Below are 27,510 nucleotides of genomic sequence, written 5' to 3'. Positions count from 1 at the left end.
CAATTTCAAACAAGCCAATCTATGTTTTAAAAGCTATGTAATTAAAAAAATAAGTAAAAAATAAAAGCTATGTAATTTTGTAAATAGTTTCTTTATTCTGTCTTAATGAATGTATTTAACTATTCATTTGAATTCACCAGGATTCTCTGAAATGGCTTTTGTTCAAATTTTCTCTAAAAATACCTATATAAGTCCACATTCTGCTGATACTATTAGACTCATGTGAGGAAAAAAACGGCAGTTTCTCTCCGAAAGTACCTACAATGAGTAATCAATCAACTTTAGCCAACACCCAAGATTATAAGCAAAGTTAACTTGCTACCTTTGTCACTCCTGAGTTCATATTTAGAATGACCTATAAATCTCCTATTTAATCAATGACTTAATGTAATTCATTCAATTCTTTGAATCTGTTTCCTCCATGTATAGCAAGAAGAAAATTGGCCTAGATCTCTGGAATTTTTTTTTAAGATCTAAAGAATCCCTGAGTCTGGAGATTTAAATTCAAGTTTATTTGCCCTCTAAAAGTTGATTTCTTTTTTTTTTTTTTTAAGATTTTATTTATTTATTTGAGAAAGAGAGAGGAGAGAGAGCATAAGCAGGTGGGAGGGGCAAAGGGAGAAAGACAGACTCTGAGCAGGGAGCTCAACTCAGGGCTTGGTCCCAGGTCCCTGGGATCACGACCTGAGCAGAAAGCAGATGCTTAACTGACTGATCCTGTAGGTCCCCCTAAAAGTTGATTTCTTAAACTAATGCACATATTTTTACTTTTTCTACCCACTGTACTTGAAGAACCATATATCTTTGTACCCTAATCTCTTTAAGCATGGTAGTATTTACATATAGGTATGTTTCATTTGCTTTTCTGCCTGAAAGTGTTAAATTATTAGCTTTGGCAGAAGACTTTTTGAATTTCCCTACGTGCAATTCAACCTCAAATGACTCAATTCTAAAACGTATCTGAGAATACAACACTGTAAAATTATGGTTAGAATCCAAGTTATTATAGATAGCCCATGACTGATACTCAACATAACATCTGCAAAAGAGAAGGCAATTAATTGAGACAATGAGACTGGCCCCGAACCTTGCTCTTAGCCATAGTTTTTCATAACCCTTACAGCCAATCCTTGACTAACTGAAAACCAGACCTTAGAATGACATCCACATCCCTAGATCATAAAGCTACAGGGAGAGTGATGAGAGCATTAACATGGATGTACTTAACTTATAATTTATCATCATAAAACTTGCTCCAAAATTAAGAGATTTACCAAATTTGTTTTTAGACAAGGTTAAAGTCAATTTCCTATTAGAATAAAATTTGAAAAATATTTTTGAAAAAAAATTGAAGTAAAATTTGAAGAAAAAAATAGATGTATGGTTTTACAGATTCTAGTTAACTTGTAATAATATCAGCATTAGCTCAAATTTAGATTTAAAAACTATTCTCTCCCTAAACACTTTTAGTAGATGCCTTAGCCTTGATAAAAATCAATAAACTATGTTTGGAATACACGTAGATCTATAAAATTAAATACAGAAATAAGATGATAAAAATCATTTAACTGTGCATAGAGCAGAACAAAAAAGGTTCCAAAAACCGTAACGAAGAATCACATATAATCTTCACATCTGCATGCAGTTAAACATATGGTACTCCAGTTTCAGGAATCTTGAGCTCACCAAAACTTTTACAACTAAATTTGGGTTACTTGGGGTAAGGGAAAGAAATGAGAAAGGGGAGTGGAGCCTTTAAAAACCCCTATTTTGACTAAATCTGCAGCTGTAATTACAGCTGTTCTGAAGCTTTCTTGGACTGCCTAATTACATTTTTTTTAAATAATAACAACCAAAAGTAGGCTTAAAGAACTGAAGAATGATAGGAGGACTTCATAGTTAAAAGCTATTTTTTATATAAAATTAATTTCCTATTGTTTTTTGCTCTGCAACTATTAGATAAAAATTGCTATATACGTACAAGAAACTCTCAGTTTCCTTGAGTTTTTGAATTTTTAATTTCTTTAACAGAAAGTACACTGCACTTCTTTCCTTTGATAATTTTGCAGCAACTCTATGTTTCTTCTCCTTCCCCATGCCACCTATTTTATGTAACTATGAGACCAGTCTATGACACAAATTACATACATGTATGATATCAATAAACAACACAGCCTTTTTTACTATCATTCTAAACATACTATAGTCCCCCCTTGCTTTTCCACAGGGTACATATTTCAAGACCCCAAATGGACTGAAATTGCAAATAGCACCAAACCCTATATGTCCTATACATGTATACCTATGATAAAGTTCAATTCATAAATTATACACAGTAAGAAATTAGCAACAATAACTGAAAACAAAATAGAATTATAATATGCAAAAATAAAAACCATGAATGTGGTTTCTCTTTCTGAAAATACCTTATCACCCCTCTTCCTGTAAGGATGAGAGATGATACAATGCTACATGATGAGATAAAGTGAAGTGAATGACACAGGCAATGTGACATAGCATTAGGTTACTACTGACCTGACTGAGAAGGAAGATAATCTGCCTCTAGACTGTGGTTGACTGTGGGTAACTGAAACTGTGAAAAGGAAAACTGTGGATAATGGAAACTACTGGAACTACTGTATTCTCTAATGGTATATTTACTGAAAAGAGTTATATCGTGCAGCAACATGAATGAAGTTATATGTCCTTTAAGACTCACTTTTGTTGGGGGGAGGGAGGGCGGGAGGGGGTGGAATAAAGTACTATTTTTACTGCCAAAAAAAAAAGACTCACTTTTGTATTATATTTTAGATATGACTGGCACCTCAGTTAATTCTCTGGAATAACATCTGAAAATCACAAATCTGATTTCAGTCGAAGATGGTGACAAGATTCCAAATTCACCTCCTTCCAGAGACATAATGAATCTACATCTAAACATGAAACAGGTCATCCCTCTGAAAGAAACCTAAAATCTAGCTGAGTGACTACTACACATAGGACAAAAAAACAAAAAACAAAAAAAACCAAAAAAACAAAAAACAACAACAAAAAACAACTATAAATTGAATGGGTAGGAAAGGCTGAGAAACACTCTTTCCATAAACCCCATTCCCAGCACATCAACATACAACTGGGAGAGAATTCACAACTGCCAGCTTCTCCCTGAAGAAAAAATATTTTCTGGGGCACCTAGGTGACTCAGTTGGTTAAGCATCCAACTCTTTGTTTCAGCTCAGGTCATGATCCCAGTGTCATTCTTTCCCTCTCCCTCTCCCTGTGCCCTCCTCTGCTCGTGTGCCTGCATGAGCACACACTCTCAAATAAATAAAATCTTTAAAAATTAGGTTAGATCAAGTGGAAGAAAGAATCAGCAAACTTGAAGACATGACAGTGGAATTCATCCAATCAAAGAAGAGAAAAAAAAGAATGAAAAACAGTGAATGTAGCTTAAGAGAATTATGGGACATCATCAAATATACCAATACATATATTATGTGGTCCCAGAAGACAAAGAAAGAAAGGGGCTGAAAGCCTATTCAAATAAATTACAGCTGAAAACTTTCATAACACAGGAAAAGAAACAACATCCCAAAGAATTTCAAACAAGATAAATCTAAACCAAGACACACTATAATTGTTAAAAGTTAAAGACAAGGACAGAATCTTAAAAGCAGCTAAAGAAAAACTTGTATTATATAAAAGGAAATCTGAATAATTTTTGCAGGTGAGAAGGAAATAGAACGAATGTGATCAAAGAAAAAACTACCAACCTAAAATATTCTCCCCAGCAAAGTTGTCCTTCAGAGTTGAAGGACAGACAAAGAGTTTTCCAAGGAAGTAAAAGCTTAAGGACTTCATTGATCCTAGGTCAGCATTATAATAAATGTTAAATAACGACTTCTTCAAGCTGCAAACATAAAAAGGCTTATTAGTAACAAGAAGACAAATTAAAGAACAAATCTCCCTGGTAACAGTAAATACATAGTTCAATTCAGATGAATATAATTTGTAATGAAGGTGGGTAAATCACTTGTGAATCTAATAGGAAGGCTCAAAGATAAAACTAGTAAAACTAACTACAATTTGTTGTGGATACATAATTGGATACATAATTTGTTAATGGACACACAAGGTAAAACAATATAAATTAAGACATCAAAAACAGGATATATGGGGGTACAGTAAAAATAGAGAGCTTTATTACACATTTGACATAAATTGCTACCAACTTAAAATAGACTGTTATAATATAAAACGTATTACATAAGCCCCAAGGTAACCACAAAGGAAAAACCTACAACAGATACATAAAAGATAAATCTAAGCATACCACTATAGAAAATCATCAAATGACAAAAAGATAAAAACGGGAACAAAGGAATTATAATACAGCCAGAAAACAATTAACAAAATGGCAATAATAGGGATGCCTAGGTGGCTCAGCAGTTTAGTGTTTGCCTTCAGCCCAGGGCATGATCCTGGATACCCGGGATCGAGTCCCACGTCGGGCTCCCTGCATGAAGCCTGCTTCTCCCTCTGCCTGTGTCTCTGCCTCTGTGTGTGTGTGTGTCTCTCATGAATAAATAAATAAAATCTTTTTTAAAAAATGGCAATAGTCAAGTCCACATGTATCAATAATTACTTTAAATGTAAGTGGACTAAGTTCTCTTATATATCTTAAGAATATATACAGACTGAAAGTAAAGGAATGGAAAAAGATATTCCAGACAACTAGAAGCCAAAAGAAAGCAAGAATAGTTACACTTATATCAGACAAAATAGCCTTCAAAGCAAAATACTGCAAGAAGAGATAAAGAAGGTCATTGTATAAGAATAAAGAGGTCAGTTCAACAAGTAGTTGTAACATTTTAAATACTTATCTACCCAACATAGAAGCATCTAAAATTATATGGCAAATAATAGTAGATCTGGAGAAATAGACAGCAACACAATAATTGCAGAAACTTCAATATCCTACTTTCAACAATAGATCATCTAGAAAGAGTATCAATATGAAAACACTGAACTTAAACTATATGTTTGACCACATGGACTCAAGAGAAATTTACAGAACATTCCACCCAACAGCAGAATACTTAAGTACACATGGAACATTCTCCAGAATACATCATATGTTAGGCCATAAAATAGGTCTTAACAAATTTAAGAAAAATGAAATCATATCAAGCATCTTCTCTACAGCATCAAACTAGAAATCAATTACAAGAAGAAACTGGAAAATCCACAAATATATGAAGAGTAAACAACATGCTATTGAATAACAAACGGGCAAAGGAAGAAATAAAAAAATATCTATGGGCAAATTAATCTGGAAATATACAATGCAAAAGCTTAAGGGCTACAGCAAAAGCAGTTCTAAGAGGTAGGTTTATAACAATAAATACCCACATTAAGAAAAGAGAAAAAGCTCAAATAACCTAATTGACTCATCAAGGAACTAGAAAAATTTAAAAAACTAGAAAAATAAACTAAAACCAAAGTTAATTTAAAAAAAAAAAAGAAAGACTACAGATTACAGTGGAAATAAATGAAATAGAAACTAAAAACAGAAAAAAAATGAAACTAAGAACTAGTTTTTTGAAAAGATAAAACAGACAACATTTAGCTAGACTACCCAACAAAAATGAGAACTCAAAATTGTAATGAATGAGGAGACATTACAACTGGTGTCACACATATACAAAGACTACTACAAACAACTACATACCAACAAATTGGACAACCTAAGAAAGGGACAAATTCCTAGAAATATACCAACCTACCAAGACTAAATTATGAAGAAATAGAAAATCTGAATAGGACAATTACTAGTATGAAGATTTAATCAGTCATCAAAAACCTTCCTACAAAAAAAGTCAGGACCAGATGGCTACACTGGTAAATTCTACCAAAAGGGCAGTCCAGGTGGCTCAGCAGTTTAGCGCCGCCTTCAGACCCCGGGATCGAGTCCCACATCAGGCTCCCTGCATGGAGCCTGCTTCTCCCTCTACCTGTGTCTCTGCCCCTCTCTCTCTGTGTCTCTCATGAATGAATGAATGAATAAATTCTACCAAACATTTAAAGAAGAATTAACATCAATCCTTTTCAAACTCTTCCAAAAACTTAGAGAAGGGAACATTTCCAAATTCATTTTACAAAACCAGCATTATCCTTATAATTAAAACCAAACAAGGACACTACAAAAAAGAAAACTACAGAGCAATATCCCTGATGAATATGAATGTGAAAATCCTCAACAAAATATTAGTAAACAACAATAAAATAAAATAAAGTAATAATTTAAAAAATATATTAGTAAACAGAATTCAACAACACATTAAAAGGATCATACACCCAACAGCGTGGTCTAATGGGTTTTTCCCTGGGATGAAAGGATGGTTCAATACAGGCAAATCAATAAATGTAATACTACACATAAAATGAAGGATAAAAATCATATGGGGCACCTGGATGCTCAGTTGAACATCCAACTCTTGATTTTGGCTCAGGTCATAATCTCAGGGTTGTCAGATCAAGCCCCACATCAAGCTCCATACTGGGGCATGGAGCCTGCTTAAGATTCTCTCCTCTCCCTTTGCCCTTTCCCCTTTGCACATTCTCCTCTCTCTCAAAAGAAAAAAAAAATTATCATCTCAACAGATGAAGAAAACATGTAAAAAAATTGAAAATTCTTTCATGATAAAAACTCTCAACAAAGTGAATATAGTGGGAACATAACCTCAACATAATAAAGGCTATATATTACAAACCCACAGCTAACATCATACTCAATAGTGAAAAGCTGAGTTTTTCCTCTAAGATCAGGAACAAAACAAGGATGCCCACTCTCACCACTTTCATTCATCACAGCACTAGATATCCTAGCCAGAGCCAGTAGGCAAGAAAAAGAACTAAGACATCCATACTGGAAAGGAGTGAGTAAAACTCACTATTTGCAGATGACATGATATTATGTATAGAAAACACTAAGACTCCACCAAAAAACTGTTAGAACCAATCAATGAATTCAGTAAAAATGCATGATACAAAAATCAATATATAAATATCAGCTGTGTTTATATACACTAACAACAAACAGAAAGAGTAATTAAGAAAATCCCATTCACAACTGCATCAAATAGAATGAAATAAAATACTTAGAAATAAATTTAGCAAAGGAAGTAAAAGATTACATGAAAACTACAAGACACTGATAAAGACACAAATAAATGGGAATCACAATTAAATCTGTGTTCACAAATTGGAAGAATAGTATTAAAATGTCCAAACACCCCAAAGCAATCTACAAAATCAATGTAATCTCTATCAAAATTCCAATGGCATTTTTCTCAGAACTAGAACCAACAATCCTAAAATTTGTATTGAACAAGAGATCCCAATTGAGATCTCAAGATCTCAATCTTGAGAAAGAACAAAGCTAGAGACCTCACATTTCCTAATTTCAAATTACACTACAAAGTTATAGTAATCAAAACAGTACAATACTGGCATTAAAAAAGATAAACCAATGAAACAAAACAAAGAGATCAGAAATAAACTCATGCATATATGGTTAATAAATAAACTCTTGACTCTTACACATATGGTCAATTAATATTTGACAAGCCAAAAATATACAATGGGTAAAGTATAGCCTCTTCAATTAAATGATGTTGGGAAAACTGGACAGCCACAGCCAAAAGAATGAAACTAGGCCCCTACCTTAAATCGCAACAAAAATCAACTCAAAATGACTTGAAACTATAAAACTTCTAGAAGATAACATACGGGGTAAGCTCCTTGACATCAGTCTTGACATTGATTTTTTTTCAATTTCAAAACACCAAAAGTAAAAGTGACAAAAACACAATAAACAAATGGGATTATATAGAACTTAGAAAGCTTCTGCACAGCAAGGAAATCATCAGCGAAATGAAGAGGAAACCTACAGAATGGGAGAAAATATTTTCGAACCATATACCTGATAAGGGGTTAATATCCAAAATATAGAAAAACTCATACTACTGAATAGCAATAAATAAATAAATAAATAAATAAATAAATAAATAAATAAATAAATCTGATTTAAAAACTGACATTTTCTCACAGAATACCTACAAATGGCTATCAGGTATGTGAAAAGATGGCTCAACATCATTACTCATCACCAAATGCAAATCAAAACTAAAATGAGATACCATCTCATGCCTGTTAGAATAACTATCATAAAAAGAGAAACGTGATTTAACAAGTGTTGGTGAGGATGTGGAGAAAAGGAAACCCTTGTGCACTGCTGGTGGCAATGTAAACTGATACAGCATACTATGGAGAACATCAGAGCTTTCCCAAAAAATCAAAAACAGAATTACCCAAATGATCCATATAACCTTCTTCTCAGTATACACTCAAAGGAAGTGGAAATAGGATCTCAAAGAGACATCTGTACTCCCCCATGTTCACTGCAATATTATTCACAAAAGCCAAGATATGGAAACAACCTAAGTATCCATCCACAGATGAATAGATAAAGATGTGGGGTGTATATGTATATATGTATATGTGTGTATGTATATACACGTATGTGTATATATGCAATATTATTCAGCCGTGAGAAAAAAAAAAATCCTGCCATTTCCAATTTCTCAATAAATCTTGAGAGTGAAATAAGCCAGACAGAGAGAGAAAATACTACATGGTATCACTTCCATATGGATTCTACCAAAAAAAAAAAAAAAAAGAAAAAAATCAAACTCATACTAACAGAGGTAGACAAGTAATTGTCAGGGACTGGATGGTGTGGGAAATACAGAGATGTTGGTAAAGGAGTATAGGCTTCCAGTTATGAGATGAACAAAGGCTGAAAATCTAAAGTAAAGCATGGTTACTATAGTTGATAACACTATGCTATGAAATTACTAAGAGAGAATACATGAAACCATCATTATGTATCCTTTAAATATTTTATAATATTTGTCAATTATACCTCAATAAAGCTGAAAAAAAAATCACAAGTCTATGGAATTTTTTAAATACCTGATTTGTTCATTTTTAAAAAGTCCTAAATGACCAAGATTTTACATTGCATATTTTTATTTCTCTGGGTAGCAGAAATCTCTACAAAAACATCAAGAGTAAATGAAGGTATTTTCTTAAGAAGAAATAAAGGATAAAGAAGCCTTTCAGAGTTCTCAAGATTTAAAGATAGGAATACTATAAAAGATACTTCTCAGAAAATTAAAGAAAACTATGGTAGTGACATTTATATCATATCACTAAGTGTTACAAATGGAGGAAAATGAGATTTAAGAAGCATAGTAATATATTAGGTAGAAAAGATTCTCACAAGTGACTATTTAAATGTAGATAACTCTTATCTCTAATTTTCTCTGAATATCAAAAAAAGAAAGCCACATTATGGAAATATTTGTGATATTCTGCAGAACAAAAACAAACATAAATAACTTTCTTATAATCTATGGGAAACTGCTTAACTATATATGACAATACTAAAATGCTGATTATATCTAACGCATTTACCCTGAGAGCTTCAAAGTAAATAAAATATATTTTTCACAGTTATGGTAAGTACATCCATGCAGAAATAGTGGATATGCCATTCTTCATATTATTTTTCTACTCAAGCTGTTTTGAAAAGTAAAAGGTCTACGGTGAGCTAGATAAGAAAAAATAAGAAATTTACCTCCCTTTCTATATTCTGAAAAATTAGAATGAAATACCCCAAAAACCCTAAAAATGGTGGTCAGATATTCATACTTTCCCAATGTCTGAACAGCCCAAAGTTTTCTTTGGATGCTAACTGACAGTAACCTTGTATTTAAATTACAAGTTAAGTAAGCGTTACAAAAGGAACACGGAAGCCATAAAGCAAGAGGCAAACTATCAGATAACAAAAGGATTTATGATTCAAAGAGAACAAGAATAATTTAATTTCAAAGCACAGATTATATTTACAGGAGAATGGATTCACCTATAGTCAAAAACTACCTCATAAAGGCAAAGAAATCACATGAAGCACCAAATTCAAGAAAGAAAATGCTAAGTACCAGCTGCTAGAAACCAGTAATGCATTAAATAGATACAAGAGAAGAAATGATCCATTTAGTCACAAGCTAAGCTCCCTGAAAGTATAGGTAGGAAGCTCTGGAAGGTTAGCGGCAAATACCAATATTCACAAACTAGCTATCAAAAATAATTTCATTTGACTTCTACTAGAATCATCACAGAAAGATAAAGCAAAATTAAAAAAAAAATCAATTCCAACTTAAGTTGAAGACGTGTCATCAACTAAAGTAGCTTCTGCAAAACCCTATTTGAATCTCCCTTCCAGTGATATGTCTACTCTGAAGATTTTCAGTATCATGCATTACCATTCCTCTACTACAGAGCACCTGCATAATAGAATCCAAAACACAATGCAAAGAAGGCAGAAAGAGAACCTTCTAGCTCTACAAAATACTTAATTCCTCATTCTTTATAGTTTCATAAAGATATTACCTCTGAGATCAAGAACTAGAAGGGGTATAAAATCATACCCAGGATAAAGGGTCCTTATACTAGTGGCAGGGGTGTAGGGGGAGAAGAATGCAAGAGTCAATGACAGAAAAATCTACTGTGCAGACCCTAAAAACATGAGAGTTTTGCAGTGGTCCTCTCATGTCCTTGACTGACCCTCATAGCTGCTTCTCAAACTTCTTGAAAAAATCTGCCCAATGGCTACTAATCTACAAGATCAATTCTCTGAGAGCCTTGATGAACTACTCCCCAAAACTGGTTGAATGATGCCTAACCCCTCCTGCTAATGGACCTATGAAAAACTGCCAACCTTCCTCAAGTTAGAACTCTCCTTCAAAACATTTTCTAATATAATTTTATGTTCACAGTGTTCTGGTTAATTTTCTTTCAAACTATGAGAAGTTCTAGATCAACACAGCAGGAATTGGCTTCATTTTTTATTTTCTTGATGGGTTTCAAAGTAACTGTGGGCACTACTTCTGTATTTATATATAATCAAAAGGAAAATAGGCAACAGAAAAGTAATGCTTCTATTGGTCATTTAAAAAACAATGAAGACAAAGACATTTATTAAGCACCTAACTATACCACTATGGCACTTTTATGTAAATGATTCTATTTAATCTTCATTACAACTCTTGGGGTAAATATTCTTATGTTCATTCTACAGATGAGAAGTCAGAAACTTAGTTTAAGAAACTTACTGAGTAATCGAAGAAGGAAAATCATCATATGGTTTCACTCATACAGGGCATAGAAGAAATAGTGAAGGGATTATAAGGAAAAGGAGGGGAACTGAGTGGGAAAAATTAGAGAGGGAGACAAAGGGTTGCAGAAGGGAAGGTGGGCAGGGGATTGGGGTACCTGGGTGATGGGCACTGAGGAGGGCACTTGATAGGATGCGCACTGAGTGTTATACTATATGTTGGCAAATCGAACTTCAATAAAAACAAATGAAAAAAAAAGAAACTTACTGAGTTAGCAAGTGGTAAACCCAGGATTTAAACCCAATTATCTCAGGGCAATTCTTTCCATTTCACCAGCCACCAGCTACCTTAATTCTAACTATTTTAGTCTGTAAGAAACAACTGCATTCTTTCTGAGCCGCTTGTGTTCTGCCAGGTATACTTATTTCCTTTTTTTCAATCATCAAGTAAGCCTCTGTGCTTTAAATTTTTCTTCATGTAATTCATCTATTGCTTTCACTCCTTCCTAAACACTGATCAAAGATCCTTAAATATCCATATCCTATAGCTGTCTCCCACCAGTAATGCTGAATATCAATTTAGAGTTAAAACAATTGTACTCAATCAAAAATCGAGAATGTCCACTCTCACCATTTCTATTCAGCATTATACTAGAAGGTCCAGCCAGTGACATTAGGCAAGAAAAAGAAAGAGAAAACACAGACTGGAATGAAAGGAGTAAAATTCTCTTCATTCACAGAAGACATGACTAATCCAGTGGAATCCACAAAAAAAAAAAAAAAAAAAAAAAAAAAAAAAAAAAAACCTACAGAACTAAAAAATGAATTTTGCAAGGCTGCAGGATATAAAAATTGCATTTTATATATTAGCAATGAACAAATGGAAAGTGGAATTTTTTAAAAATCATGTCATTTATAAGAGCATATAAAATATAACACATTTAGGGATAAATCTGGCAAAATCTCGGAAAGAGCTATATATATTAAAAAAAAAACCTAAAACACTGCTAAAAGAAACTGAAAATCTAGGGGCACCTAGGTGGCTCAGTTGGCTGAGCGTCTGACTCTTGGTTTCAGCTCAGGTCGTGACCTCAGGGTCATGAGATGGAGCCCACAATGGCTCCAAGTTCAGCAGGGAGTCTGCTTAAGATTCTTTCTCTCTCAAAAAAAAAAAAAAAAAAAAAAAAAGAAGATTCTTTCCCTCTCCTTCCCCCTCTGCCCCTCCTCCCACGTACCCAAGCACTCTCTCAAATAAATAAAAAAGAAACCAAAAATCTATAAATGAGAGGTGAAACGTTATTCATGAATCAAAAGACTTCAATACTGTTAAGAGGTCAATTCTCTCCAAATTTATCTTTAGACTGCAATGTATTTCCCCCAGATTTATGTATAAATTCAGTGAAAATCCCAGTAGGCTTTTTTTTTTTTTTTTTTGTAAGACATTTAGAAACTGCTTCTAAAACTCATATAGAGGGCAGCCCAGGTGGCTCAGCAGTTTAACACTACCTTCAGCTCAGGGCGTGACCCCGGGGTCCCGGGATCGAGTCCCACGTCGGGCTCCCTGCATGGAGCCTGCTTCTCCCTCTGCCTGTGTTTCTGCTTCTCTCTCTCTCTCTCTCTCATAAATGAATGAATGAATGAATGAATAAATAAATAAATAAATAAATAAATAAATAAATAAATAAATCTTTAAAAAAAATAAAATTCATATAGAAATGTAAAAAATCTAAAACAGCTGTATCATTCTGGATCTAATCAGAAGAGAAAAGCCTCAGAAATTTGAAAAGGGAAAGTTAAGCATAAAGAATTAATAACTATAACAGGGATTGGTATAACAACAACTAACTAGTGAGAAACAAAGAGAATACTAACAAATAAAAGAGCAGCTAATACCTCCTAGGGCTGAGACAAGAGTGTTTAAGCAAGAGCCTTTCCCAACTCCCTAGCCATTCCAGGACTGAGATCAGATCTTGTTGGAGAGGGCACAGTTCTGTCTCACCGGATGACAGATAAACTGTTCTTGTGTCATGTCATCAGAACTTGCTGGAAATCTGTCTTGCACAACTTGCAAGAAATCCATTCATAGGGGGGGCTAGGAAAAACTGTTCATCTGGAATTGTCCCATTAAGGCATTCTGCTACAAACTGACATGAGAGGTACAAAAAAGAATCTTGGGTTGCTGGCTGCTAGGGTAGTGCTATCCTCTGAGCACTGCAGAAGTTTAGTGTTGGTAAGCCCACACATGTGGCAGGAGCTGTACACTAAGGAAGCCATGTGTGCTGATTCTAGAGAAGCTGCATGTGCTGTTGGTGCCTGCCAAGCAAATACACAGAAACCAAGAAGCAAAACTCTTTCCTCTTACAATGTGTCTGCAGCACCCTATATCGACAAAGCTTAATGCTGGACCAGCTAGAAAAAGAAAAATACTAAAAGGGCCAGATCTATTTTCATAGAACAAGCAAAAAGGGTGAATCTGGAGCTAAGAGGCAATAAACCAATAACCAGTACAACAGTCAAAATAACACTGAAAAAGAACAAAGGTAGATGAGTAGCACAACTTCGTTTCATGACTTCTTATAATGCCACAGTAATCTAAACAGTAGAGTATTGAAACAGACAAGAGATCAATTGAATAAACTAGGGAATCAGAAATTAACCCACACATAGATAACCAGCCAATTTTTGACAAAAGTGTAAAGGATAGCTTTTCAACAAATGGCATGAGAACAAATGGAGATCACCATGCCAAAAAAACAAACTTACCCAAAAAATAAAATTATCCAATTTTCACTTCCCATAAAAAAAATTAACTCAAAATGCATCATAGTACTAATCATAAAACCTAAAATCATGGGGCACACCTGGGTGACCTAGTGGGTTGAGCATCCGACTCTTGATTTTGGCTCAGGCCATGATTTCAGGGTCCAGGGATTGAGCCCCTTGTCGGGCTCCCTGCTTAGCAGGGAATCTGCTTGTCTTCCTCTCCCTCTACCCTTCCTTTTGCTCATGTTCTCTCTCTCTAAATAAATCTTAAAAAAAAAAAAAACTAAAATCATAAAACTTCTAGAAGCTATCCTAGGAGAAAGAAAACCTTTATTACCTCACATTAGGTAAAAATACCTTAGATGCAAAAACACAGTTGATATAAGAATAAATTGATAGCCTGAACGTTCATCAAAATTAAAAATGTTTATTCCTCAAAAGATACTATTAAAAGAATGAAAAGACAAGCCATAATTCAGGGAAAAAATGTCTGCAAAGTTTGGAATCGAAAATATAGAAGCAGCATTCAAAACTCAAAAAAAAAAAAAAAAGCATCCAAAATTCAGTGAGAAAACAACCAATTTTTTTTAAAAAAGTAAAAGATTTGAGCAGACTTTTTTTTTTTTTTAATTCATGAGAGACACACAGAGAGAGAGGCAGAGACACAGGCAGAGGGAGAAGCAGGTTCCGTACAAGGAGCCCGATGTGGGACCTGATCCCAAGACTCCGGGATCATGCCCTGAGCTGAAGGCAGATGCTCAACCGCTGAGCCACCCAGGCATCCTATGAGCAGACATTTTAACAAAGAAAATATACAAATAATAAGCACAAGAAATGATGCATATTATCATTAGTCATTAGAGAAATGCAAACTAAAACACAAGAAGATAATACCCGACACCTATTAGAATGGCTAAAATTAAAAGGAATAAACCATACCAAATATTGGTAAGATACAGAAGAACTGACAACAAAAACAAAAAGTGGTATGGCCACTTTGGAAAATTATCTGGCAATTTCCTAAAAATTTACACATACACCTACTGTACAATCCAGTCGTTCCACATTTATGTATTTATCTAAGAGAAATGAAAATATATGTCCATACAAAACCTTGTATTATTAATGTTCATGGCAGTTTTACTTGTAAGAGCCTGTAACCAGAAATAACCCAAATTGTCCATCAAGAGGTAACTGGATAAACAAACTTAGGTATTATCCATATGTGTCAGTTATGGACATATATGCAGAGGCCCCCAGCTCTGAAGGACTCTTTCAATATATGTTTTGTGATAAACAACAAAATTCCTTTGACATGAGCACTATGCTAAACTTTTTTCAGTAGAGGGCACTCAAGGGACACTGAAATAAAAAGAGGTTCGCCACCAGTTTATAGTAGGGACTTGGTAAGGAGCCTTAGATATGTGGGTGAGGAGTTCTAGTAGAGTGCTGTCCCAGTCACTTAGAGGAGACACAATCCCCTGCAACCCTGAAGCCTCAGCTGATAAGAAGCTGTCAACATCCCTCTGCACATGGAAACCAGAGCCCCTGGGCACTCTGAAAGACTCTTGTCAGAACCAGCACCTATACTCCCTCTGTGAGCCCCCATTCAGATTGAACACAGTTGTCTGTGGCCCAGATGGACACATACCCCTAAAATACAGTTCCTAAATCCCTTGGAATTTCCTGATAGAAACATCTTTCATTCTGATGAGGCTACTCTTGGCGGGCTCCCAGATCGCTCCAATATTGGGACTGGTCACCACAAAGACCAAACCCTGATTATAAACTTGGAACTTTCAGCCCCATAACCTATCCTTTAGGGACAAGAGAGCACCAGACATTGACTTAATAACCAATCATGCCCATGCAATAAAGCCTCCATTAAAAATTCCTAAACTAGGGATCCCTGGGTGGCTCAGTGGTTTAGCACCTGCCTTCAGCCCAGGACATGATCCCGGAGTCTCGGGATCAAGTCCCACATCAGGCTCCCTGTATGGAGCTTGCTTCTCCCTCTGCCTGTCCCTCCCTCCCTCTCTTTCTCTCTCTCTCTCATGAATAAATAAGTAAAATCTTTAAAATAATAAAAAAAAAATTTCTAAACTATGGGGCCTAGAGAACATCCAAGTTGTTAAACACATCCATGTGCCAGAAGAGTGGCACACTCCACTGTGTGTGCTCAGGATCCTTCCGGACCTCATCCTATGTACCTCTTAATCTTGCTGTTCATCATTATCTTTAATTACGTTCTTTGCAGTAAGATTATAAACATAAGTGTTTCTGAGTTCTGTGAACCATAATAGCTAATTATCAAATGTGAGGAGGAAGTCATGGGATCCCCCCAGTCTGTAGCCAAGTCAGACAGAAGTGTAGGTAACCTGGGCACCCACTACTCCCAAATGACATCTGAAGTCTTGTGGGACCAGGCCCTTAATCTTTGGGGTCTGTGCTAACTACTCAGTTGGTATCCTCTGAGATTAAAGAATTGCTTGGTGTAGAAAACCCACACATCTGATCAGAAGTGCTGTGAGTACAGAAAATGAGTTTTCTTTTACAGGGCTAGATCCTCTGAGACACTAGCAACACAAAGATAAAAGGTCTCCATGATTAAGGGATTTTTGTTCTATCATATTTACACATAGGCAGGAAATCAAAATGAATAGTTTTGTTAGACAGCATTATTAATGGCATTAGTTCAAAATGATTCCAGTAACAACCAGAACCAAAGATATGATCAGTTTCCAAATGATAGTAGCAAAATACTTGCTTTCTTCATAAGAAAATTTTAAATCCAATTCCTTCACTGTCAAACTGAAAAGGATTATTCCTAAAAGATACCATTTATGAGAAAATAGATGGAAATATGTACAAGAAAATAGATGGAAATATATACAAGAATCTTACAAATCTACCATAGACTTAACATTTTGCCCATATCTACACCAAGCACAATAACCAAAATCTACCCAACTTTCTCAACACCAATTCTTGTTTTCAGTCATTACCTTCTATCTAGCCCTATCATTCAACTTATTGCTGATCAAAACTAAAAATGTTAGGTATGTGAAAGAACAGATATCAAAAACAGGCAATTCAAAAGAAAGAAAGGAAGTGGAAAGGGAAGAAAAAAATGAATATCAAAAAATTTGGAAAAATGTTGGCTCTCTTATAATAAAAAAAATACAAACTAAGAGATCTTTTTAATCAACTGAGAAATATTAAGTCTATAATACCCAGCATAGAGAAAACATGAGGAAAAGTTTGTAAAATGGTGTAACTTTCAGAAGGAAATTTGCTTCTGTGAATCAAAACTCTAAAAAATTACTCAGCCATTAGAAACGACAAATACCCACCATTTGCTTCAACGTGGATGGAACTGGAGGGTATTATGCTGAGTGAAGTAAGTCAACTGGAGGAGGACAAACATTGTATGTTCTCATTCATTTGGGGAATATAGATGATAGTGAAAGGGAATATAAGGGAAGGGAGAAGAAATGTGTGGGAAATATCAGAAAGGGAGACAAAACATAGACTCCTAACTCTGGGAAACGAACTAGGGGTGGTGGAAGGGGAGGAGCCGGGGGGTGGGGGTGAATGGGTGACGGGCACTGAGGGGGGCACTTGACGGGATGAGCACTGGGTGTTATTCTGTATGTTGGTAAATTGAACACCAATAAAAAATAAATTTATTATAAAAAAACTCAAAAATAATTCAATCTTTTGAATTATTCTTTCAATTTTATCTCAAGGAGTTAACGCTAAGGAGTGTATACAAAATCCTTTGTGTACATTAATACATATGCTATGTAAATATAATCCTTTGATATCTGTATCCTTAAATAGCTCCTCAGGGAATTCTTATGATCATCCAGTTTGGGAACCATGCTCTAAAAAATGAAACTATGTATTAAAAGAACTAACATCTAATCAGCAATTTTTGTAAGCTCAGCACTATACTGACAAAATCATTATCACTTTTAACCAAAACACACTAGGAGCTAAAGGCCTATTTTGAAAGCTCCACATTCCTAAAATACTCATAGTAAAAGCCTTAAAAAGAATTTTCACACAGTTATATTCATTACCTCACTTAAGATTAATGTTCTGTGTTACCTGTAAGGACAATTTCTAGTTACTATCTCAAAATTTCCCATTAAATTATATTACAAAATGGAAGCTTGTCTCAAAATTACATAAAAGTGACTTTTAAAACAGAATACAAGAATTAGTGGAGTATGCATGATATAACAGATAATCAAAATAAATTTCATAGAACAAATATCTTACCAAAAATACTGAGAATCTTACCTTAAAAATTATAATCACCTGCCTGGATCATTAAAATCTCTAAGAGAAAATATCTGTATCAGGTATATCCACAAGAAGGAAATGTTCTATATCTATACGGTCCAATATAATAACCACTAGCCATACGCGGCTACAGAGCACTTAAAATATGGCTAGTGAGACTGAAGGGGAAGCATACAAACATATTTAAGTTTACTCATCAATTTTAACATGTATTAAAATGAGAGGAGTATTTCATTGGGGGGAAAAACTGTAAGTGAAATAAAAGCCTAGAAGAAAATCTAGACTAAGTTCTTTTTGTATTTATATTAGTAAAAGGGCAATTTAATCCACCCCTTTCATTCCATGAAGATACAAGCAAAGGCAACTCTGAGTTTCTTCATGTCCAGCAAGGACTAAGTAATTTTTCATTGCTACCAACAGAAAAAAGGTTTGAAATCACTAACTGTAAGAGAAAAGCCTAGATGACTCATTCCTAATCCTCTAAATCATTATAACTTCACATAACTAAGTAATACAGATTTATTTAGCAGGACAATTAAACCCTCTGGAACTTTATTTAAGGTAAGTAACTTCACTAAGAAAATAAAAGCAAGATTTTCTATCAATGCACCGGTCATAGACTCAAATTTCAGCTACCAGAACTTTAAAAACTAGAAAAGCTTATCCTCTTTTATGAAAATAAAGGTCCAGCCATAGATAAGAATAATGCAGAAAATAATTCAAAGCATATTATTAACAAGGGTCAAAGGAAATAAAAAAAAAAGGGTCAAAGGTACAAATTCTGATCCCTCACCCCAAAAGGCTAAGAGAAACTTAAGAAAAATGATACAGGAGCACCTATGCTCCTGTGGTTTTAAGGAGTGTGGTAACAACACTCATTAAAAATGTCTGAAATCAGTTCTCCAGCATTTACTATCTACAGATTAATTCACTTTTTTTTAAGAAAACACTTTTTGCAGAGAATACTAATTGCCAGGAACTACATTGAGTCCTGGGGATAGCCCTGAACCACATGAACTTAGTCAATGTTCCCAAGGAGAGTCTATGATAGGTCCAAAGTAGTCTAATTCAACAGTAGGTTGAAGGTAGTACTTCTGGGTTCCTCCATATAACATCTGTTCTGAGCTGACAACATTTAGCCTCAGATTGGCCTGCTCTGTCAATACCTAGCATACTTATAACCTAATTTTATTTCTTTTCTCTTTCAGATTCTAAAATAAACATCTACTTCAGAGATTCTGCTTTGGCTTTTTTTTTTTTTATGGCCTTTACAAACATTTTGTTTATTTTAATGAAGCTGGTACAGAGAATGTCCATTTAAAACTCATATCCCAGACCAAAAAGTACAAATAAAATTAAAAAGAGCAGTGTTCTATTGTATACACTTCTACATAAATAACTTCATTAGGTGCTAATGAAAAGTAGAATTTTTCTGGATCTTCTGACAAGATTTTTCTTTTATCTTAAAAATGCCTTCTCCTGGGCAGCCCAGGTGGCCCAGCGGTTTAGCGCCGCCTTCCTTCAGTCCAGGACCTGATCCTGGAGACCCGGGATGGAGTCCCACGTCAGGCTCCCTGCATGAAGCCTGCTTCTCCTTCTGCATGTGTCTCCATCTCTCTCTTTCTCTCTCTCATGAATAAATAAATAAAATCTTTAAAAAAAAAAAATGCCTTCCCCTCAGTGAAGTCAACCTTTGGAGTTAGTCATTACTCTCATGATCTCTGTCACCTCAACTCCAGCCTGATGTTTCTCTTCTTTTGGTCCAGACCCTTAAATTTTAAAAGCAGCTTCAAATTAAGGAAAGGCCATTTTTCCACAGTTCAGTTCTCTGAAAAAACTTCCATTTCCCACTGAAAGTCATAGTCCAGGAAAGAAGCAATCACATGCTAGAACTTCAGGGCTAACTGGAAAGTCATTATGAACAATCACATTGCTTGTGAATGCAATCATGGAAAAGGTGGCCTTTCTGTGCACACGTATAATTTTTAAAAAGGAGAGGGCAATATGAAGGAGGTGAAGGTTTGATCACCAAAACTCAGCACAATGAAAACAAGTGATAATGAGTAACAGGCACTAGAATTCAAATTACCAGATGTTTTAAAGAGATGGAATACAGGTTTTCAATTCCATTTTGAACACCATATTACAAAAGAACTATTTTTAAAAACAAAAAAGGATTGATAGTAAAGAAACATATAAAAAGAACCGCTAAATCATTGAATGACCTCATTTGTTCTGATAAACTTCAATCACATCTTCTTCCATTCCCAGTCCTTTTGCAGCGTGATTATCAGAAATTCTCTGACCTTCAAAAAGGAACCTGAATGAACTCCTTGTCTTTGACAGCACCATTCTTTTGAGTTTGAGATGTGTTGTCATTTTCACTTTGAAGTGAATGAATCTCATTGCTATCCTGGTCCAATGACGGAGTTTAATGTATTCACCTTCCTTCTAACCCCTCCCCCTCCCAAGTCCTTAGTTGACAGTTTTGCCTCCTGGTCAGATATGGTGAAGGTGGCTTCGCCCAGGGTCTCTGCACAATAGGGACTTCAGGTAGAACCTCATTCTGAGATTTATAAATCTGTCTCTCTTTCCCATGGAAAAACACCACAGCTGGAAGGACTTCTCCCAGGCATTGCATCACTCTGCTTTGACTTTTTAACTTTTGGGGATTTCAAGGTATTTAAGCTTTTCTAAAATTTTAATTATATTTATAATTTTTATTACAAACATATCACTTTACCAATCAAAATTTCTTATATTTTCAATTTAATTATCACCATTTATATTTTCCTTTAACAGATTACAATGATGAACACTAGCAAGCCTTAAAACTAATGAGTTCTTAATTCCTCATTTTTAAAAGTGTTGAAGTGTATCCCTTTATTATGCAAATATACTTTCCCAACATCATCTTTATGAAAATGAATAACTTAAAGTTACTTATATCTGATTCAAATCTAAACTTCGACACTCCTCCCCTGAAAAAAAGAAAAAGGGGAAGGAGGAGGGGGAAGGGAAGGAAAGAGGAAGGGAAGGACAGGACAAGAAAGGAAAAGGAAAATCCTCTACCAAACATTTATTGACCACCTACTATGTGTCATGCTATTATTTTAGGTGCTTAGGATATCTCCTGAAGGGTTGGCTAGAAGGATTGGCTTGGTGTCCTTACCCCTGGGTTCCATTCCATTTAGCAGAATCCTGCTCTGGTATATGTATCCCCTCCTTTGCAGGCCACAGGACTGGCCCAACTATGAGCTTTGTGAACATGAAAAGTAGGCAACAGTTTTCCTGGTTTTAGCCAGGCACTCAAGTCTTTAACAAAGCCTATTTACAGTTCAGGTGACATCCAGTTAAGCATTTAATAAACGTTTTGATGAAAAAGGAAAAAGAACTCATGGAATTTTATTCTGGTAAGAAATTAATCAATAGGGATGCCTGGCTGGCTCAGTGGTTGAGCATCTGCCTTCGGCTCAGGGCAAGATCCCGGAGTCCCGGGATTGAGTTCCACATCGGGCTCTCTGCATGGAGCCTGCTCCTCCCTCTGCCTGTGTCTCTGCCTCTCTCTCTCTCTCTCTCTCTCTCTGTACCTCTCATGAATAAATAAATAAAAATCTTAAAAAAAAAATAGTCAATAAATACAAACACATGCACACACACATACAAAAACAGTGTCATACATAAGATGATATGATAAAAAATAGATATTTATTTTAGATGGAGTGATCTGGAAGAGTTGATAGGAGACTGTCAACTAATCTCTTTGATAAAGTGTCATGTATTATACCACTACTCTATAAATTCCAGTTTTTAACTTAACAATGTGTATGAAAAGTATCAACCTACTGATTGACTAGGTGTTTTGTAAAGCATCCTCTAGAATCTAGAATTAAAACAATTAAAGATTTTATAGCAGGGCATCTGGCTGGCTCAGTAGAGCATGATATCCAGGGCATAGAGTTCAAACCTTACATTGGGTGTGGAGCCTACGTAATTAAAATAAAATTAAATAATAATAATTCCTTACAATAATAAAATTCATTTACAATTAACCAAACTGTCAAGTAACTTATTAGTGTATGAAAGAATCCATTTTGTTTTTAAGCCATCTCCTTCCCCTTTTAGCACTTTTTTAAAACCCCAAAATGCAAAGATGCAAAGTGTGCATAATATATTAAACTATCATGAAAGTACAATTCTCCTAGGATTTTTAAGAATGTTTCAAATATTACAAATCACTACTAACTGGTGGCACAGTAAGAAATATTTTTAAAATGAGATTTATCTTCTATTCTGCAATTGCCTGTATCAAATTTTCTCAAGCCACTAACTCAGAACCTAAACCGTAGTCACACTACTGTCATTAAGATCTAAGTATCGGGGATCCCGGGGTGGCTCAGCAGTTTAGCACCTGCCTCTGGACCAGGGCGTGATCCTGGAGTCCCGGGATCGAGTCCAGCGTCGGGCTCCCAGCATGGAGCCTGCTTCTCCATCTGCCTGTGTCTCTGTCTCTCTCTATCATGAATAAATAAATAAAATCTTTTAAAAAAATAAAAATAAAGATCTAAGTATCTAAGATCTGAAGTGGAAGACAGAATGTCTCTTTTCAGAACAGTAACCATATATACAAAGGTTTCTATGACTGTGAACGTACTTCTAACTTCCCTTGTCCAAAAAGAAAGACAAGGAAAAATTAGAGCTCTCAAGCACTTGATCCTCATGGAGTCCCCTTAGAGGGTTTTCAGCATTTTACAGACCTGGTCCTAGAACCTAAATCTTCTAACTGAAAATATTATCGGAGATATAATCTAGATTTAGCTATATTTGTCTCTGATTTTTCTGCTGCTTTCATCAGTTACCTCTGATGTGTGATAACATCTGAAAGAAGGGTTTTTTTTAACCTAAAACTTCTTTAAAAGAAAAAAAAAAAAGACACCTCTCCCTACAGTTTGGCACTACTGACTCTAAATTCAGATTCCTCTAACCTATCCCAAGTAAGCCAAATTTACCCACACCAGAAGCTGTGAAAAAGGTACTCTTATCAACTCTTATTATATGATTACACTCACATCACAGTGAACCCTAGCCACCCTGTGGCTTCATCTTATGCCAAAATGTAAAGGTATACTAAGAATTTCTTCTGCACTACTATTTTTGCAATATTAGAGTTTTTAAAAAAAATTTTTGGGGGGATCCCTGGGTGGCGCAGCAGTTTAGCGCCTGCCTTTGGCTCAGGGCGCGATCCTGGAGACCCGGGATCGAATCCCACGTCGGGCTCCCGGTGCATGGAGCCTGCTTCTCCCTCTGCCTGTGTCTCTGCCTCTCTCTCTCTCTCTCTCTCTCTCTCTGTGACTATCATAAATAAATAAAAATTTAAAAAAAAAATTTTTTTTTCAGCAAAGCTCATAGGGCATTCAATTAGTTTCAGGTCAGAAAGGCATACCCAGAATAGGTCATCTCTAAGACCTATATGAGACCATCTTCTCCATATAGGTGCTCAAGGTGGTCCCAAGGTAGTCATAGTCTCCAAGGACCACATTTAAGGCCGGAGACCTAAGGAACTCCTAACTCAGTTAACAGTAATAGTTAACATTTATTGAGCCATTACTTAAGCCAGGCACCATGCTAAAGACTTTGCATTTATTATTTATCTATATTTTACAGATGTGGAAATTTAGTACCTAAATTAACTACCTAAGCACAGCTAGTATCCAAGTCAAGAATCAGACCATATCTGCCTTACTCCATAGCTTATGCTCTCTAGAGCAATTCTAAAACATACAAACACCCCAATTGACCTGAATGCCCAGAGAAATATCAAGAGTAATTTAAAAAGCATATACTTAAGTAGAAAATAGCTTTATATTTAGTATCAATTTTTATTTGGAATAAATCTAATCATAAAAATTCAATCATATTATCATGCCTATAATACTTACCAAGAAACATAAAGAAAAACACAGGATAAACCCTCATAATTAGAACTTGAATTACGAATACTTTCTTGAAAATGAGGATAATTTAGTTTAGATATTGTTTCTGTGAAATAGTCACCTTTTTTAAAATTAATATTCTTGAAAATCCTTCTAAAAATTGAAATAATTTCCCATCTTAATACTGTAAAGAATAATAATTTTAAAAAACTATAAAGAACATAAAGTAGGTGCGCCTGGCTGGTTCAGATGGTAGAGCATTCGACTCTTGATCTCAGGGTTGTGAGTGCAAGCCCTACATCGGGCACACAGATTACTTAAAATAAAAAAGATTTTTTTTTAAAAAAAAAAGAACTTAAAAGTGGTTCCTTGTAAAAACAAGTATTACTTAGAAGTAGGAGGAGGAGGAGAAACCTGTTCTAATAACAGTAATAATGGTAATGACAGAAGTAGTTACAGAAGCATTAGTGGTATAGTAGTATTTACAGTAATATTACTTAGTAAATATAATAAACCAAAGAAAATATAATTTTGCTTTGCTGATCCTGAACCATGCAAAATCTGAGAATCCTTATTAAAAGTAGTAATTCTCTTTGTACACATAGGTAATTAAATGCTATGGGAGATTGTAACTTAGCCAATCAAGTCTAGAGTTAAAGAAAACTTAAGAGACGAGGTACTAGAAGCTTAGCTTTAAAAGTATGTTTGCTATCAATTCAACTGTCATCTTCATGAAGCACCATTCTCAAACTCTCTAATTCTTGCAAAGCACATTTTATAAGAGCCCTATTTGTCACAATTTTAGAGATTTCTATCTTTCCTCTAGACTTTTATCTCCTTTAGGCTTTAATTCATGTCATATGTTGTGGCTGTCTCAGGCATTCAACACAGTACCTGAATCATAACAAAAGTTCAATTAATAAAACTGTTCTACTTAAAAAAACATTTAATCATCTAATGTATAATTCATAATGAAAATTTACTTAGGGCAGCTTAGAAGTTGCTGAAGTTTGTGTATAAAGTATTAAGTTATAAAGATATTCATGAAAGCTCTACCCCAAGTAATGTATTCTAGACCACAGACCTGTAAGATTTGAGTAAGGTTTTAAGGTATCAGTATTATTAGGGAAAAACTTCCATTATTAGATCTACTTTTAAAGCCACTCATTTACTAAAGAGTTTAAGTATTCCTTCCTCTGTAAACCCTTTCATTACCTTCTAGGCACAATTTATTATTACTCTCTGCGTGCTACTACAAAGTTTTACAGATAAGCCAATTATACTTACACTAAGCAGAGTAGGACTAAATTTCACACAACTCAACATATTTCACACATTACAGAGGGATAACCTCAAACTACCTTCAGAACACCAAATTCAGTCTTTGAGACATCATTTTATAAACAATTGTGAGTTACTGCATGAAGATCTGGTAGCTCATAATGCTAAGGAATAGGAGAAGTGTGAAGACAGGCCTCCCTGAAGTTGAGAAAACATCTGTTATCATGCTGGCCTATGATGACTTCCTACCTCATTTTTCTCAGTCCTTCTACAGAGCGAGCTTTGGTCACATATACATAAAAGCTGGGACACGTAAGGGTGAAGGGGTTACTGAAACTATCATTCCAAAATCCTGTAAAGTAGGTATCCTCTTGTCTGGCCTAACTCTTCCCTGGGCCTATCTCCAACAGTCCTTGATTTCTCCCTTGGGACAGAGAAGTGCTACAGGTATTGCTGGTTTTCAGAAAGATATCTCAAGTAATCAAATATATAAGTGGGCAAAATTTTTTAAACACCCAGATCATATTGTCACAGCAGGATGAGAATGAACCTTTTCCCCTCAGTTTCACAGACCTATCATTCCAGTAACAGAGCTCAAATCCCAGAGTCTGCACTCCTCTCTACAAGGAGGTTGGGCCCAAGATCCACTTTCTCAGCCCAAATACAGCAAGCAATCTCACCCAGACGCTTTTGATGTTGTGCACCAAACAGGATTCCTGGTTCCAAGGGAAACAACATGCCCAGGAACCAGAATTAGATGTTTTGTTTTTATTTTATGTAGGCTCCACACTGGGCTTAAACTCATGACCCTGAAATCAAGGTCTGAGCTGAGATCAAGAGTTGGATGCTTAACCAACTGAGCCACCCAGGCACCCCTAGAATTAGGCATTTTATAATGACACATTTTGGGTCTGTGGAATAACTCCCTATAGAAATACCCGAACACCTCCTACCTGTCTGACATGTGACATTTATTTTTAAACACATTTTGGAAAATATATTATTATAAAGAAAATTAGAGGACTTCCTATACTGCAACTATTGACTTACATTTCCAGCTTATCTACTAAATTGTCAGCTTTCTAAAGGCAGAGTCTTAATCATTTTGTGTCCAAACTCGTAGTAGTTGTTCATTAAATTTGTTGAAGAAAGGGCAAGAAAGCAAGACTAGGGAAAAGAAGGGAGTAAGGATAGAAAGAAATATGATGAGCACCCTTCTATACATCACTTTAAATCCCACACCAAGACAGATATTCATAAGTGATATATATTTTTTAAATCCTATCTTCCTGGAATCCCTGGGTGGCTCAGCGGTTTAGCGCCTGCCTTCGGCCAAGGGAGTGATCCTGGAGTTCCAGAATTGAGTCCCATGTTGAGCTCCCTGCATGGAGCCTGTTTCTCCCTCTGCCTGTGTGTGTGTGTGTGTGTGTGTGTGTGTGTGTGTGTGTGTGTGTCTCATGAATAAATAATAAAATCTTTTTAAAAAATAAAAAAATAAATCCTATCTTCCTTGAAAAAAAATTGCAAAGAATAAGAACAAATTCTAATTATGAAATTTTACTGCTTTCAAATAAAATGAACCCATCAATTCTGCATGATCTTTTCCTTCCCTTGGGTTTATCTACGTCTCAGTAGAAAGATGATTTTTTTTTAATAATGGTAAAATACCTTGAAGATGACAAGAGTAAAAAAAGCTAAGTAATTTATAAAACATCAGCTTAGAAAGCAAGAAGAGATATGCAGTATAGAAGGTCCTAAAACAATCCTTTGATAGCTTTTACGGGTAAGGAAGTGGTTCAGAATCATCAGACTCACTAAATGTTTCTAGAAGTTTCTACTACTACTAATTTTCCACTCAAAAGGGTAGACCCAATTTAGGCCTAAATACAACTAATAGGGTACAGGAAAAGTCAGAAGAATGCAGAGAAATCTGATAAGGAATCATGACAAAGACATCAAATGAAACCCAAATACAAAGTC

At 35.2% G+C, this 27,510-nt stretch overlaps 1 protein-coding gene across 1 annotated transcript; it reads right to left on the bottom strand.

Moving 5' to 3' along the window:
* Positions 1-20,050: 20,050 nt before the first annotated feature.
* LOC119872870 (small ubiquitin-related modifier 1-like) lies at positions 20,051-21,830 on the bottom strand. The gene has a single exon (XM_038544963.1). It carries the CDS (start codon positions 20,720-20,722, stop codon positions 20,543-20,545), a length of 180 nt encoding a protein of 59 aa, XP_038400891.1. The 5' UTR covers positions 20,723-21,830; the 3' UTR covers positions 20,051-20,542.
* Positions 21,831-27,510: the final 5,680 nt, after the last annotated feature.

This window comes from Canis lupus, chromosome 8 (assembly GCF_011100685.1).
Source record: "Canis lupus familiaris isolate Mischka breed German Shepherd chromosome 8, alternate assembly UU_Cfam_GSD_1.0, whole genome shotgun sequence".
NCBI lineage: Eukaryota > Metazoa > Chordata > Mammalia > Carnivora > Canidae > Canis > Canis lupus.
This window is presented reverse-complemented; position numbering and strand designations above follow the sequence as displayed.

Coding starts and splice junctions, on each gene's coding strand:
- LOC119872870 (XM_038544963.1), bottom strand. CDS start 20,722: ATGAGATTCATTCACTTCAAAGTGAAAATGACAACACATCTCAAACTC.